This window comes from Plecotus auritus (genome assembly GCF_963455305.1).
Source record: "Plecotus auritus genome assembly, chromosome: 6".
In the NCBI taxonomy this organism is placed as follows: domain Eukaryota; kingdom Metazoa; phylum Chordata; class Mammalia; order Chiroptera; family Vespertilionidae; genus Plecotus; species Plecotus auritus.
In genome coordinates this window covers 103,017,046-103,032,768 of record NC_137773.1, presented here as the reverse complement: position 1 = coordinate 103,032,768, position 15,723 = coordinate 103,017,046, and the positions used below count along the sequence as shown (strand labels likewise).

The 15,723-nt window shown below is 43.3% G+C and overlaps 1 protein-coding gene across 1 annotated transcript; it reads left to right on the top strand.

Annotated features, from left to right (window-relative positions):
* Positions 1-6,785: 6,785 nt before the first annotated feature.
* On the top strand, positions 6,786-13,999 carry NEFL (neurofilament light chain). The gene is made up of 4 exons (XM_080672402.1): positions 6,786-10,966; positions 11,973-12,097; positions 12,536-12,852; positions 13,440-13,999. The coding sequence occupies exons 1-4, from the start codon at positions 9,923-9,925 to the stop codon at positions 13,571-13,573; spliced, it is 1,620 nt and encodes a 539-aa protein (XP_080528528.1). The 5' UTR covers positions 6,786-9,922; the 3' UTR covers positions 13,574-13,999.
* The last annotated feature ends 1,724 nt before the right edge of the window (positions 14,000-15,723 follow it).

Below are 15,723 nucleotides of genomic sequence, written 5' to 3'. Positions count from 1 at the left end.
TCCACCCCCCACCTTTTTTGGAAGTAACAGCTGGCTCCACTCACCACCCAGGATGGTTACCATAGTGATACCTAGAGATGGTTTGCATGTCCTCTCTCTAACCCTAGACTCCAGCTACTGTTCCTTGGCCATTGAGTTCAAACTCTTAAGTTCTTTTCTTCAAAGGTAAACCAGCAATACACAGATTTTAAAAGGAGATAAAGAACCAAAGACAAGAGCGGGTGGTAGTGGAGAACGGTTGATTCTATTCCTCATGCTGGCGTTTGGGTTCTAGGGGAAAAATGTAAATGGACCTAATGCTAAGTGTGTCAACACTTAATTCTGAAGCAAGAATAAGAGAAGCATCTGCTTTTTTCTCCTTTCCTTCATAATCAACCTATGAAAAGAAAAAAAAAGGAGAGAAAAGCAATTCTATTGTGTTAGGTGAATGGGAACCAATTCAATTGAAAAATATTGAGGTGTTTAGCTGTGATTATTACCTCTATTCTGTAAGAAAGGTGAGTTTAATGCAAATAAGCAGACACATATTCCCCAAAAACTTCAATTAGTAACTCTTCCTTTCTTCTCTCAAAAATCTCATTCTGCCGGATTTTGCTTATATTCAGTCTTTTGTTCATGTCTGAATTAAGATACGAGCAAGTCCCAGTTTGGGGAGTAATGTTATGCATTTGAACTCTCATTCATGATCACCGATCACTGTTAAGGTTTGAGTGCTCCCCTGTCCTAAATCAGTCAGTACTTTTCACCTTTTCAATACTTTAAAATTTTGTTAAAAATTCATTTTAGAGAGAGAGGAAGGGAGACGAATAGAGAGATAGAAACATTGATGAGAGAGAGAGAGAGAGAGAGAGAGAGAGAGAGAGAGAGAAAGAGAGAGAGAGAGAGAGAGAGAGAGAGAGAGAGAGAGAGAGAGAGACATTGATCGACTGTCTCCTGCACACCCCCTATTGGGGATCAACCAGGGCATATGCCCTGACTGGAAATGGAACCTTGATCTCTTGGTTCCTGGGTGGACACTCAACCACTGAGCACACCAGCTGGGCACCTTTTCAATATTTCTGAATCAGAAAATCTCAGGTTGGCAGAGAACCCAATAGGTAGGGTCAAGGCCAGCTTAGAGGTGGAGTGATTCCCTCTTGAACTGCGATTGCTCTGTGCCTACCACAGTCTCTTTCACTTTGGACAGCTCTGAATTTTAGATGGAGCCAAGCCTTCCACCCATCTGTACATTTAAGTGTCAGGACCGAACTGTGTGCTTTACTTAATTAATCTTTCTAAATTTGGAGACTAATCTGGAAGGGAATTTCAATTTGGATAACTTCTAAAGTAACTGTGAATCAGGGGAATAGGCCAAAACTTTTTTTGGCATAATAAAAAGAAAACACTTTGCCAATGGAAATATCTCAGGCCTATTCTAAAGCACATCTGTTACTCTGATGTGACTTGGCAGTGCAGTTTATTGAATTTGTAAGATAAAGTGATACTGAAAGAGGCGGGAATCTTTCTCAGTGTGCCTTTTCCTCTCCAGATAATATAATAATAGAAGGAATTGTTAGTTAGCAATGTGACATCCAGCCTGTATCTGGAGAGAGATGCCCAAGTGCAATTTGGTTCTGATATTTTGCAGCGATGGATGTCTATTTTGGAGGCTACTAATAAAGCAGAACATTGACTTATTTGGCTTGTGTCTGTAGTGCTCTGCTTAATCGGTCATTATATGAGTGACTCTACTTGTATGTGATTTGAGCAGCCTTGATTCTGACTATTGGAGCATTTTCTTGCACCAGTATGTAAATTTTTAAATTTTATAGGAAAAAAAAAAAGTGAGAGCTCTCATTTGTATAGCACCTCTCAAAAACATTCTTTCCCTTTGGTGAAAATTCAGACAGACCTTGACCCAGCTGTGTGACTTTGACCAATATTCTTAAATTCTCAGAATCTCATTCCCACATAAAAATAATGCATTATTAGAGTTCTGTGAAGATTCAATGGTATAATAGCTGAGTTCTTTAGGAATATGGTTTAGGCTCCAGACTAACTAAACCTTAGTTTCCACATCTTTAAAAAGAGGATGATTTTAACAGCCAACTCATCTGGATTTTCATGATGATTAAATGAAATTCTCCCAATAAATGACAGCACAGTACCCATCACAAAGCTGTTACTAATATTATTGCACACAATTATGCTTAATAGATGTCAATTTTCCTTTCCTTCTTAAATTAGAGGATCATAATTTCACTTTCTCTCAGTTCTTCTCAGGTTTGCTTACCTGGTATGTGGGTCAGTCTACCATTTTGCTTCTCCTCTATTTGCTACTTGGTCCTTTTCCCAGTTGGTTGGCACCTTCCTGGAGCATGTAAGAGCCAAGGTGCTCAGATGAATGCTTGTCAATGCACAGGGTTTCTTTGGTCAAAGTCCAGCTGGGAGAAGACACCCCAAAATAAAGCCTTGGGGTTCCCCCCGGATAAATTGGTTATAACTACTATGGATGATATCACAGTCAAATTATACCAGGGAAGTAGAGGCCTTTATTTTAGTCATGGTGAATTTGAAGTCTATAAGGAATATTTTGCTTCCAGCCCTGCCACAATTCTGGTTTATTCTCTGACCACCCACCTCATAATGGAAGCATTTTTGTCCTTTCCCCCTTTCTACCCTATGCTCACTGCTCAAGGTCCTCAAGCTTCTCTATCTCTCTTTTTATTTCAAAAGCTGTTATCAACCTCATATTTCATTTTAGGCATAAAGGACTGCTACCAGCTCTAACCCTTACCTCTTCCACTGATATTGGCATTTTAACAGTAGTCAAAACTAAGAGATGATACTCTTTGAGTAGTAATGCATCAAGAATCTGATCTCAAAGTGAGAAGCAACTGGGGTTCCCTAATCTGTGGAAAGGCACCATGAAGGTATCAGAAGACGGATCCCCCACCAGGGATCTAGCCTGCAACCAAGATAAGTCCTTGTGACTCTTTAGTCCATGGGCCGACACTCCATCCACTGAGCCAAACTGGCTAGGGACTATTTTTATGTTGTAAAAAAGCCAAATAATAAATTAATAGCCTTAACTTTCCAAGTTTTTAAAGTTTATACAAATGTAAAACTGCTAAAAAAAATCCCCAACTTAATGCAATATTGGAATAGACTAACAGAAATACATGCACTCATCTTTAGAACTATAAGAACATTCAGTACATAGGGCTGCTGCTAGGATCAAACACCATGCTGCACAGAGCATGCGGCATAGTAACCGGCCACAGAAACGTTGTTTCATTTAATTCATTTGAACTCATTGTCTCAAACCACAGCAATCATTGCTTTTACCATTCTCTTCTTTGAGACAATCTGTTTTTGCCTTTTATTATTTAACGTTTGCATAATTCTTTGAAATACCACCTGTATGTTTGTCTGCTTATCTATTTTTAAAGTACTTTGTAATATAAATTTTTGTTTAGATAGCAATTTGTTATTGTTAAAAAAAAAAAAAAAAAAAAGATCACTTAAGCCCTGCCGCTGTGGCTCAGTGATTGAGCATGGCCCTGTGAACCTGAAGGTTGGGTTTGATTCCCAGTTGGGGCACATGCCAGCTGGCTCCATCCCCTGTGTGGGGAGTGCAGGAGGGAGACAATCAATGATTCTCTCTCACCATTGATGTTTCTATCTCGTTCTCCTCTCATTTCCTCTTTGAAATCAATAAAAATAATTTAAAAACAAACAAAAATCCTGATCTCATAAAATTTCCTAGAACAACAAAAAAATTAAACTCGATCATTGCATATCATTGTGATAATCATCAGGAAGATCATAGTGATAGTTAGAATGAATGGACATATATGAAGCCATCTGTATGCCTGTAATCATTTATTATACGTTTTAAATTTATGTAATATGTTATTTGCATGTTGCTAATTTATTTTCATAATTACATATGTATATATGTGTGTGTGTGTGTGGTTTGCAATCTTTTTTCTCTTGATGTGACATTTACATTCAATAAAATGCACCACTCCTGTTACATTCTGATTTTGACAAGTGCATGCACCTACCTACCCAATCAAAACTTCCCGGAGAGAGCTGGGACATACTGTCGCCACAGAAAGCTCCCTTGTCTCGTGCCTCCTCTCAGACATTCCCACCTCACACGTCTTGAAGCAACCACTGTTCTGATTTTGTCCATCATCCATTAGTTCGCCTGTTCTAGGATTTCATGTAAATGGAATTATACAGCAGGAAGCTTTTATCCTCTACTTCCACTCAGGATCAGTGTCCTGTTTCTGAGATTCGCCCATGTGGCTGTATCAGTAGCTGGTCTTTTTATTGTGCTCAGTTGTTTTTCAAGCCCTTTGGAGACAGGGGCTGTGCTAGGACTCCCTGCACTGCACCCTCTCACCGCCATTCCCATTAGAAGGTTCCGCTGACAGGTGGTGACTCCACGGATGAATGAATGTATGAGTTATTTAATCAATCAATGAGCCATTTAGACACCATCAAGTTTCACTTTTCTAATCCCGACGGCCTCTTCCGTGTTCAACTTACCAAAGCCAGTGTTCTATATATCCTGGTGTCAGAAGCCTGCCTGGTTTACAGTCGGAATCCAGGGATCCGCCCATTTGCAATTCTGCAGCCGCCTCTGCTGCGAGCGCGCAGCCTCAGGCGCGGGCGGGACCGCGCACTGCGGCCCTGGACGGCTCCCGCAGGGCAGCGAGACTTTGTTTCTTGCAGACGGAAATGCCTTTTCTCTCTCTTTGCAAACAGTCAACCTCGCATTCCTCCGACTAATTGATTAAACCACCGTAAAGGTCAGCAAGGAAGCCCAGGTGCCGCATTGAATGCTTTTGAGGCTAGTTAGTCCCTAAATGGCAGAAGCAGCATGCATCTCCCTGAATTGAGGAAAGCACAATTCAACAAACAGGATCAGTCAGTACTGTTGGCTCCCACTGGTCTGGCTGTGACCTGCCTGAAGTGATTGCAAATTGAGCCCTTCAGTGTCCCCAGCATACTCTCTTACCTATGCGCCTCGCCTCGTGACTGTGATTAAGGGCCAGGCACTGTGGAGCAGGACTCTGGGGAAAAAGACATTACCTTGGCTAGTTCTGAGCAGCAGGCATTTAGGGGTTTGAACCTGCCAACATCATTTCTGCTTGGACAGCAGCAAGTCTCGGTCATTTCTGATACTGCACGTGTTCTGAATATGAATGTGCTTTTCCATTTTAACCTATTCTGATGGCATTCTTCCTCCTGCTGCAATCTGAGTTTTATGTAGCCGCATAGCACACTTTCTGATGCATTATTTCACAATGTGCTGCTGTAAAATTAGGCATATTTATATTACAATGGGGAAGTTTTCTTTCAAACATATCACCAAGGGATGAGAGATTCATGCGTGATGATGATTCCTATGGTGAGGATACTATATAAAGAAATAATAAACCGGTTACAAGAAACAGAGAGGAAATATATTTATGGCTTCCACACACTATACATTTTCTGCTGATTTTACTCAGGTTTCTTTTTAAAGAGTTAAAGATATGTAGAAAGCATGATAAACTCCAGTAATGGGATGGTGAGTACCAGCATTTTTTCTTTTATTTTTTATGACAATTTTAAGGTCACTTTTCCAAAGAAAACCTATTTACAAGAGTGGAAAATGAAGGTATTTTAGTTAGGAAAAACAAAGGTGGAAGTCATGGTGTAGTTATTTGAAAGAGTTTAGATTAGCTAAGTTGCATTTTAGGTCACTAATTCTAGAAAGGGTGTTGGGCAAACTGACGTTTAGAGTAATGTTTAAAAAGTGACATCACCAGCTATGTGTCAGGTTCCACTGGTAGGATCCTTTTATTTTACTTGGGGACATTTAAGAGACGTACAAATATGCAGTCTTATTGCCGCCACTAGCTGTCCAAATCCAACATGCTCATCAACAATTTCCTCGTGGTATAAATTCATATCAGTTCATATCAGGGTCCCCCAAACACTTGAGGTTTGCTACTTACACAGCAGACTCTGCAGACTGTGGCATGCAGTTATCAATGCCACAGACACACATGGAAGCAGCAAATGCCAGTGGCTGCAGCTTGTGTAATCAGTGGGACACTACCCAGGCTGGAAGCAGACAGAGCTTAGGTTTGAAGTAGCTGTGTGAGTTGGCAAATTATTCAACCTTTCTGGGCCTCAGCTGTTTGCTCGGAATAAAAACCATCACCGGGACTTTGTAATTATCAAAGGATAGAAATCAAATGCCCATCATAGGGTAGGTGTCCTGCACGTGTTTATATCCTTCATTCCTCCTTGCACCCACACACTGAAGCCAGCTTTGCTGACACTGATGTGTGGGTTGAATGGAGACCCATCTGCTGCTTGGGACTAGGACTGTTCCCACAGCTCACTGGGGGCAGAACTTTGCTCTTCTGTTTTTATATTAATGCTTTTCTGGAGGCCTGCCTCATAAGACTTTCTCCTTGAAGTTGAGCTTTTCAAAACTAAGGCCAATGCAGAACTTCCTGCTGTGCCAAAGCATTTTAGAATAATGAAAAGCCACCAGGTCCCATCCGTCAGAAGCTTTCTGACTCAGCACTGGAGAAGAAGCTAAAATTTTTTCAGTGGTTGTAAGAGTTATATTGTATGGGCCTTGTGGTAATGTTACTATATTTACTTGAAACTAAACTACCTCAAATAGTCCCTTAGGGGATTATAGAGATATCAGGGATAACCAGTATGGGAGAAATGTTACTTTTCATCAACATACTTCCGTATTTCTTTTCTAAATAATTTTTTTTTATCTTCTAGGAGTATGTTTTTTCGGCAGCCCTCAACCAGTTTCATGTTGGTAAAGAACATGCTTACAGTCCGACTGGTGTGGCTCAGTGGTTGAGTGTGGACCCATGAACCACGAGGTTGCAGTTAGATTATCTCTCATCACTGATGTTTCTATCCCTCTCCCTTCCTCTCTCTGAAATCAAGAAAAACATATTTAAAAAAGAATATGCTTAAGGAGAATAAATGCACAAGTGTGCACCAACACCCAAACGCCTTCTGAAGAAATAGTGACACCACTGCAAACGACACTAACGCAAAAACATTTACGGTTAGGTGGGAGAAAAATCAAGATTTTAAAAAAGTTGCTCCTTTTAACTTTGCTTTGACACACACAATAAATGCCATGTGAGCATTCAGAGCACAATTGTGCAAAGAGGATTTAAAAAGGAGGATGACCGGACAGAATATATTTAAAAGTGGCAGGCACCTGGCAGAAAGGCTGAAGGTAGAGTCACCAAAACGCAGACACTGGAGGGGTTCCGGAGCCCTTCTAAAGCAAGGCTGTAGTGGAGAATGAAGTGCCTATGCCAGGAGCTATTTAAAAATACACACACCCAAAACAAACCAGAGATCTACATTCCTAAGCACAGGCCATCTGCCCCTCTCTCCACTCCCTGCTCACCAGGTTCTGAAAAGCCAAGGGCTCTGAGTCCTTATTCCCACCCTTCCTCACTCCCATGTGCTTCCCTTTTCAGCTACCCAAAGGATGGCAGCAGGTGCCCTACAATTTCTTTCTCTGCAGCATTTCACCGCTCCTGCAGCATCCACCAGCCCCTCCCTCTTCTTGGGAAGCCTTCTCTGCAGTCAGAGGCTTCAACCAGAGTCTGGCCAAAAAAAACAAAAAAAAAACAAAAAACAAAACACCCAAAAAACCAAACAAAACAACAACAACAAAAAAAACACACCAAAAGACAAAAAAATCGCTGATGGACTTAAGATCTCTGAGGGTGACCTGAAACTCGGAAGGAAGGCAGCTGACACAAAGGAAATGAATTCATGAATACCTGAGTATGGGGCAGGCACACACACATACCCTGAATGTGAAACCATGTGGTTTACATAGAGCAGGTTTAAAAAAAGTCCATCCTGCCACTTTTATCCTCATATAAGTAATTGGGAGAGACAAAAATATGGCTTATCTAGGTTCCCTCCCACCTTCCTCATCCTCCCCAGAGAAGCCTTTCCCACTGTTGAATCACTGATGAATGGGGAGACCCAGGACGAGTAGGCTATAAAAAGTCATCAGGGTAAGTGCCCTAGCTTGTCTGCCAGGGCCGAGTGAAATTCAGGACAACCTAATGGCATAGGCCTGACATCCTATGATTGAGTTTGGATGGATCTCTTGATAGATTTAAGCTAGTAAAGTTGTTTTGAAAGTTGCATTATTTGAGACAGCAGAGAAACTCCCCCCAATGTTCTTTGCTGCAGTCCTTCCCTCTGCCATGAAGAGGGTGGGGCATAGGAATCACAGGTTTTTTAGAGTTGCAAAGAACCTCAGAGGTGAAGTCTCACCCACTGTTCCTGTCCTGTGGGGAAAGCAGTGCAGTACCTCCAGGCAACTGTGGTGTGGCTGCAAGTACCTCACCTTCTCAGCATCACCCTGAAAGCTTCTGGCTTCTCTGTTTGAAAATGCTTACAATGTTTCCCCTTAGTTTGCCTCTTAAAGCCGCAGAGCAGCAACAACAGTAAGTTGCACATCCAATGCCACTCTTACACAAATAAAATAAAAATTAAACGCTTGCTTAGAAAAATGTTAGGTGTCCTATGCAAATGTCTGAGATCCGCGCATGAAAGTGAGGGACTCCCTAACATAACGTGTAATATGCTCTGAAGACTGCAGGACAGTATCATGGTGCAGGGCGCACTGTTTCACGTACCTGGGTGTTTCTTAAAGGAATTCCATGGATTCCTGACTGTATCTGTTCCCTGTTTATTTGAGTGAATCGGGTAAAGATTCATGCAGCTGTTTTCTGTCCGCCCAAGAACGAGACATCTCGGATCTGAGTTCTCCCTGGGGCTCCGGGCTGGCAGCCGCCGCTTCCCTCTCAGCCAGCCACCTGCACGGCTAGTTGAAATCATCAGGTTGGGTGCTACACAGGTGTACAAAGAGGGAAAGGGACTTTTAATGTGACGGGGTTGGGAATGTAAAGCAGGAATTTAGCTTGAGGAAGATGCAGGATGCGTTTACAGTAGAAGTACGCACTGAGGAGCTCACTGCTGCCTTTGCAGTCAATTTTCACCCGGGTTAGTTTCAAACCATTCTCGGCCGGCTCTCCTCTACTTACACGCTTCACCCCGCGACACGCAATGGAGGCTTCATTCCTCAGAAAGAAATCAGAAAATCTAGGAACACTGAAAGGCTGATATTAACTAAAGGTTTAGAAATGCTCAAGTCAACACCTGCAGTGCCGCAGTTTAATGAGTGTAAGCAGCGCGTTAAAGAACAACAACCAGGAGAAAACGAGATATATTAAAGCAAGTGCCAGAAGCAGCTACAAAGAGAGAAAACTTTCCTCCATACTTGCCGCAGATCTGCAGCCTCAGACGATCACTTGTATCTCCAGGGCCCTAGAGGCACTGCCTTGTCACCATATGCACCAAGGGGGGCGATGACGGAGGCCCCCGGTGGGGAAGGGGCGAGTTAGGAGGAGAGGATGTGTCCGAGGTACCGAGATCTGGACAGCAGGAAGGGAGAACTTGTTATTGGGGACACCTTAGAATCTAGGTGATACGAGATCAAAGGAGAAGTGGGATAGGCTGGGGGGAAGGAAAAGGAAATGAGTGAGGGGGTGTGGGGTCTCAGAGAAAACACGAGGCCTCAGAGAAAAGTGGGAGAGAACGAGCCGCCGCACCCCCGCGGCCCGGCGCTCGCCCCCGCCTTCCTTTTGCGCAGAATCCGCCCGGCTGCAGCAGCGCTGCCCCCACCCGGCGGCGCGTTGATCGATCGCGGCTGCGTCAGAATTCTCGCGGAGTATAAATAGGGGTGGCAGGACCGCGCTGAGCCGCACACAGCCATCCATCCTCCCTCCACCCTCCCTCCCCCGTTCTTCTTTCTCTGTAGGACCCCGTCTCTGCCGCCAGCAGAGGAGCACCGACCGCCGCGATGAGTTCCTTCAGCTACGAGCCGTACTACTCGACCTCCTACAAGCGGCGCTACGTGGAGACGCCCCGGGTGCACATCTCCAGCGTGCGCAGCGGCTACAGCACCGCGCGCTCCGCGTACTCCAGCTACTCGGCGCCCGTCTCCTCGCTGTCCGTGCGCCGCAGCTACTCGTCCAGCTCTGGCTCCTTGATGCCCAGTCTCGAGAACCTCGACCTAAGCCAGGTAGCTGCCATCAGCAACGACCTCAAGTCGATCCGCACGCAGGAGAAGGCGCAGCTGCAGGACCTCAACGACCGCTTCGCCAGCTTCATCGAGCGCGTGCACGAGCTGGAGCAGCAGAACAAGGTCCTGGAAGCCGAGCTGCTGGTGCTGCGTCAGAAGCACTCGGAGCCGTCGCGCTTCCGGGCGCTGTACGAGCAGGAGATCCGCGACCTGCGCCTAGCGGCGGAAGACGCCACCAACGAGAAGCAGGCGCTGCAGGGCGAGCGAGAGGGGCTGGAGGAGACTCTGCGCAACCTGCAGGCGCGCTACGAGGAAGAGGTGCTGAACCGCGAGGACGCCGAGGGCCGGCTGATGGAGGCGCGCAAAGGTGCAGACGAGGCGGCTCTCGCCCGCGCTGAGCTCGAAAAGCGCATCGACAGCCTGATGGACGAAATCGCCTTTCTGAAGAAGGTGCACGAAGAGGAGATCGCGGAGCTGCAGGCGCAGATCCAGTACGCTCAGATCTCCGTGGAGATGGACGTGTCCTCCAAGCCCGACCTCTCCGCCGCGCTCAAGGACATCCGTGCCCAGTACGAGAAGCTGGCTGCCAAGAACATGCAGAATGCCGAAGAATGGTTCAAGAGCCGCTTCACCGTGCTGACCGAGAGCGCTGCCAAGAACACGGACGCCGTGCGCGCTGCCAAGGACGAGGTGTCCGAGAGCCGCCGCCTGCTCAAGGCCAAGACCCTGGAGATCGAAGCATGCCGGGGCATGAACGAAGCGCTGGAAAAGCAGCTGCAAGAGCTGGAGGATAAGCAGAACGCAGACATTAGTGCTATGCAGGTATGGCACTGGGCAAAACACGAGGGCTGCACAATCGGGAGAGGGGGAGGGCGCGCCCCCAAAGTGGAGACCAGAGATGAGGCCTCTGCATGCAGTATTAGGGGCATAGGACTTGGTTTCTTGGACTGTATGGGAGGGGTGGGGCACCTGGAGGGCGGGGGCGGGGGCGGGGCGGGGGCGACTCTGCGGTCTGGGAAGTTGTGCTTGGTGCAATGGAATCTAAGTTCCGCATTAAAGCTGCCCAGCCCTGCAGGATGTTGGGTGGGGTGGGGTGGGAGAAGGAGTGGGGGTGGCAGCTGGGCGTTGCCTCTGGCCTGCCTCTCTATTGTCCTGCATTAGCCACAAGTTGCTCTGCATGGAGGATTGGACCATTTGATTTGACAAATACCTGTGACTAACCAGCATGCTTCTGATTAGTTTTACCCATCACTCCTTTAATTTAACTTAGCAGGTAGATAGGAATACTCAAAACTGTAATAGGAAATGATATTCACAGTAAGACCCCTTTAAAAAAAAAAAAGATCTTCATCTTCTAGGGAGGAGGAAAAAATCATGTAGCAACATAGAACATATTTTAGATAAAAAAAATTTTTATCATCCTATTTCTTTCTCCTATAAATAAGTGTATTTCTTGAATGTGACCTGGATAAAGTTAACCATTGAATGAGAGCAAAGTTTAAAAAAAATTGGTGTAGTTCCTTGAAGGCATTTTATGATGATCAGACATAATTAAAGAAAACAAAAAATTTTTTTTCATCAAATAAGTTTTGATCATTTTTTAAAATTTGGGTATTCTTTGTCATCTCATGTTTCATGAAGCTGACTTTTTATTTTTTTGCAAGGAAGGAAAGGTTAAACAGAAAAGGCAGTTGATTTAGGGGAGATTTTTCTTAAGGTGTGCACTTTGAGTCTAATTAAATTCAGGCCTTTGCAGCTATACTACAAGTAAAATGATAGTGGTAGGGAGGTATGCTTGGATTTCTTTTCTTTTTTTGTCTTCCAACAGGACACAATCAACAAATTAGAAAATGAGTTGAGAACTACAAAGAGTGAAATGGCTCGGTATTTAAAAGAATACCAGGACCTCCTCAATGTGAAGATGGCTTTGGACATTGAGATTGCAGCTTACAGGTAAACACTGAGACACTAAGGCCACAGCCATTCAGCCTCAGCAAGGAAATCATATTTCATTTATGTTGCATCAGAAACCTTCAAGAACAGTCCTTGAGATAATTGTTTGCTTTTTGGCTTTTTCCAAGAAGGTATTAGACAAGTATATAAGAATTTATCCCTGTAAGAATGAGTCCTGTTTCCAGCTTCCCATTATATTTTAAATCTAATAGGATTATTTTAAAAGATGTTTAAAATGTGTGTTGTTATTTTTGTTCTGGTCTCTTTCACAACATCTCCAGTTATTAGGTTTTGAAATTTCCATCCCTGCTCCTGCTTGCATGTGCCTTTAAGGGCTTGGCATTACTCGAAGGTGATGAGTGGTGGGCTCAGAGCAAGTTGCTCAGCACATTTTCTGTGTTCATGTTTGTTAACCCCATCCTGCCCCTGCCTCCCTAGGAAACTCTTGGAAGGTGAGGAGACCCGGCTCAGTTTCACCAGCGTGGGAAGCATAGCCAGCGGCTACTCCCAGAGTTCCCAGGTCTTTGGCCGATCTGCCTACGGTGGTTTACAGACCAGCTCCTACTTGATGTCCGCTCGCTCCTTCCCTTCTTACTACACCAGCCATGTCCAGGAGGAGCAGATCGAGGTGGAGGAGACCATTGAGGCTGCAAAAGCTGAGGAAGCTAAGGATGAACCCGCCTCTGAAGGAGAAGCTGAAGAGGAGGAGAAGAAGGAAGAGGCTGAGGAAGAGGAAGGAGAGGAAGAGGAAGAAGGTATGATTAAAAAACAACCGTACAACTTCAAGTGCAAACTGAGCGTGGGTATTTGTTAGGACATGAATAAGATAAATGAAGCCTTGCTTATTCCAAGGAAGTTCCATTCATATATGAGTTTAGGATGTTAAATGATACATTTATCCTTTAGTAAGCACCTTTCTCAAATTGGCTATCTTCCCAGACATACACAGCTCTGCTTAGGTTGGTAGTTTTTTTGAAAATAGCATTTAGAAATAGTCTCTTCCTGTTCTCTTCATTCCTACTAAATATTTGAAAATATATTCATTGACCACAGCAGTTTGGTGTCCTAAAGAACAAAACTAAATACTAAGCATAATAATAAAAAAAATACTGAAGTCCTGGAGAACTTCCAGTACCTAGAAGTAATCTCACTCTATTTCAATATGTGTTTAGGGGCAAAGCATTTCTGGCAGGCACTGTCAGCTGCGTGTATTTTGGGAGAGTAGAGCCGAGAGGTTATTGGGAAGCATTCTGACATTTATGATTTCCCCCAATACCTAAGCAGATATATTTGGCCTGGACTTACCCTGGATTTGGAATTTGTACTTTTCTTAATGTTAAAGGTGCCAAGGAAGAATTTGAGGATGCAAAGGAGGAAGAAGGAGGTGAAGGTGAAGGAGAAGATGCTCAAGAAGCTGAGGACGAGAAGAAAGATGAAGGTGCTGGGGAAGAGCAAGCAACCAAGAAGAAAGATTGAGCCCCCCTTTCCTTAATTATTTCAGGAATAATCCTCCCGAAACCAGGTCAACCCCATCACCAACCAAGCAGTTGAGTTCCTGATACTATATGAATTAAGAAGTCAATATATGTAACATTCTGAGGTGACTCAGGTTGGACATTAAATGTTGTGCTATGACTTTTCTCCTTATGCAGAGTATCTGTTTGCTTGCAGAGTGGCTTCCTGGCTTGCTGCCAGCCTGTGCATGGTCCACGCTTATGAGTTCAGGATCTATGGCAATGTGAATAATTCAGACGTTTACAATAAAAACACATGAATACATGAATTCACTAATGTTAATGTTAAACTTCATGGAAAAAATAGTCCTTTGAATCTTTGGTGGTTAGAAATTAAAGACCTCAAATCATGTGCAATAAACAGTAAATAAAGTTACACTGAATGACATTTTTTGCTGTGATTATTGACTTAATTAAACTATCTTACAGAAGGCATAAATATTTGTCATATACAAGTAGACTATTGACCTCCATTTTTTAAGTCAAAATGTATTTTTGCCCTTTAATTGGTCATTCTGAGGGATAGAGTAAGGTCATGATCATTCATGAAATCTCTCCCCTCAAAATTTTTACTGATAATAAACTTGAACAAATGGGAGTCTTTGGGATTCTTTTCCTTTTATCAATAGCAAACTACTTTTGCCCCCATAAAATGTACTATATAATGTTGGGAATGACTTTCTTGGAGGCAATTCTGAAGTGATGTGATAAGTAAACAATACTATATAATAAAAATGCAATTTAGAGAGAATATGAGTCTTGCCTGTCCATCATTATAACCACATTAAAATATATAGTCTAAATATCATGGGAAGAAGTTGAAAAACCAAGTAAATGATAGAATCAAAAGGAGTAATTTTTTATCAATGTATAAATTTGGACAGAGAAAAAGAATATCAAACATTTTGATAATGTCATTGCAAACATGTTGCCTGCAATCCTGAGCTCATGATTCAGTGTGTTGCTAGCTTAATTCTGTTGCCTCAAGTAAATAGCATTTAGTGCCACCCATTTTAAAACTTGAAAAAACTACAGATACAGAGAATGAAATTGTTATGAGTCACCATTCCAACGATAGCTCTACCTGGTTGGACACCGCATCACATACACACCCAACTTGTCCTCTGTCCGCTGCAAAGTTATGAAAGCTCTTGCACTTGCACTTGATGTGGAATGTTGATGAAATTATTGATTATCTGCTGTTCTGCTTCTGTTCTTACACAATTGCTTTGTCAGCTAATTTTGTTGAATATTTGTTCTTTAGACAACTTTTAAAAGTAATGAATTTAACCTGAAAGCAAAGTGGTCTCCTTTTAAAGTTATCTGATCCCTTCTTATTACCTACTTCTAGTTACATACATGTTGCCACATAAATAGGTAGAATATATTGCTTTATCTGCCATGATGCTATGGATGTGAACCCATGAAGATTCTCAGTACATCGGCTTCTGTAAAGACTAGGAGTCACCTCAGAAACCAAGCTTTTCACATGTATGCTCATTAAACATGGGATGCTGCACATGGTAAATCTGAGAGATGCAAATTACATGTAAAAAAGTAGCTTTAGCCAAATGGAAACAGCTGGTTGGTTTAAGAATTACTTGAAGTAAGAATACTGTACCATACTCAATCCTGTGTGCCATAATAAAATACTGAAAAACCTAAACTAAATGGATTTGAAGTTTTAAAAAATTTTCCCCCTCTAATTTGGTTCCTGGTTAGTACCACTCTCTCTTCTGCTCCCTCCTAAACTCCAGTTCTCTGCCAGCATTCCAGTTAATGCCACCAGTCCCCAGTCCTCCAATTCTGCAAACCAGAGACTGGGCATGACATCATACTCTCCATGTTCTCTCCTCCAGTTCCTTTAGTCTATCAGAGCCCTTTTGATTTTACTGCCTACATATCCTGAATCTATCTCCATTTCCACTGGCACTACCCTAAGGGACCTCTCAGTGTCTATGCTTTGCCTCCTTCAATCAGCACACTAAGGTAATCTAATCTTTCTAAAAGAAAAATTTGACCATGCCATCCCCTCCAATAGGTGCCCATTTATTTTAATACTAGAGGCCTGGTGCACAAAATTCGTGCATGGGGGGGTAGGTGGTCTCCTTA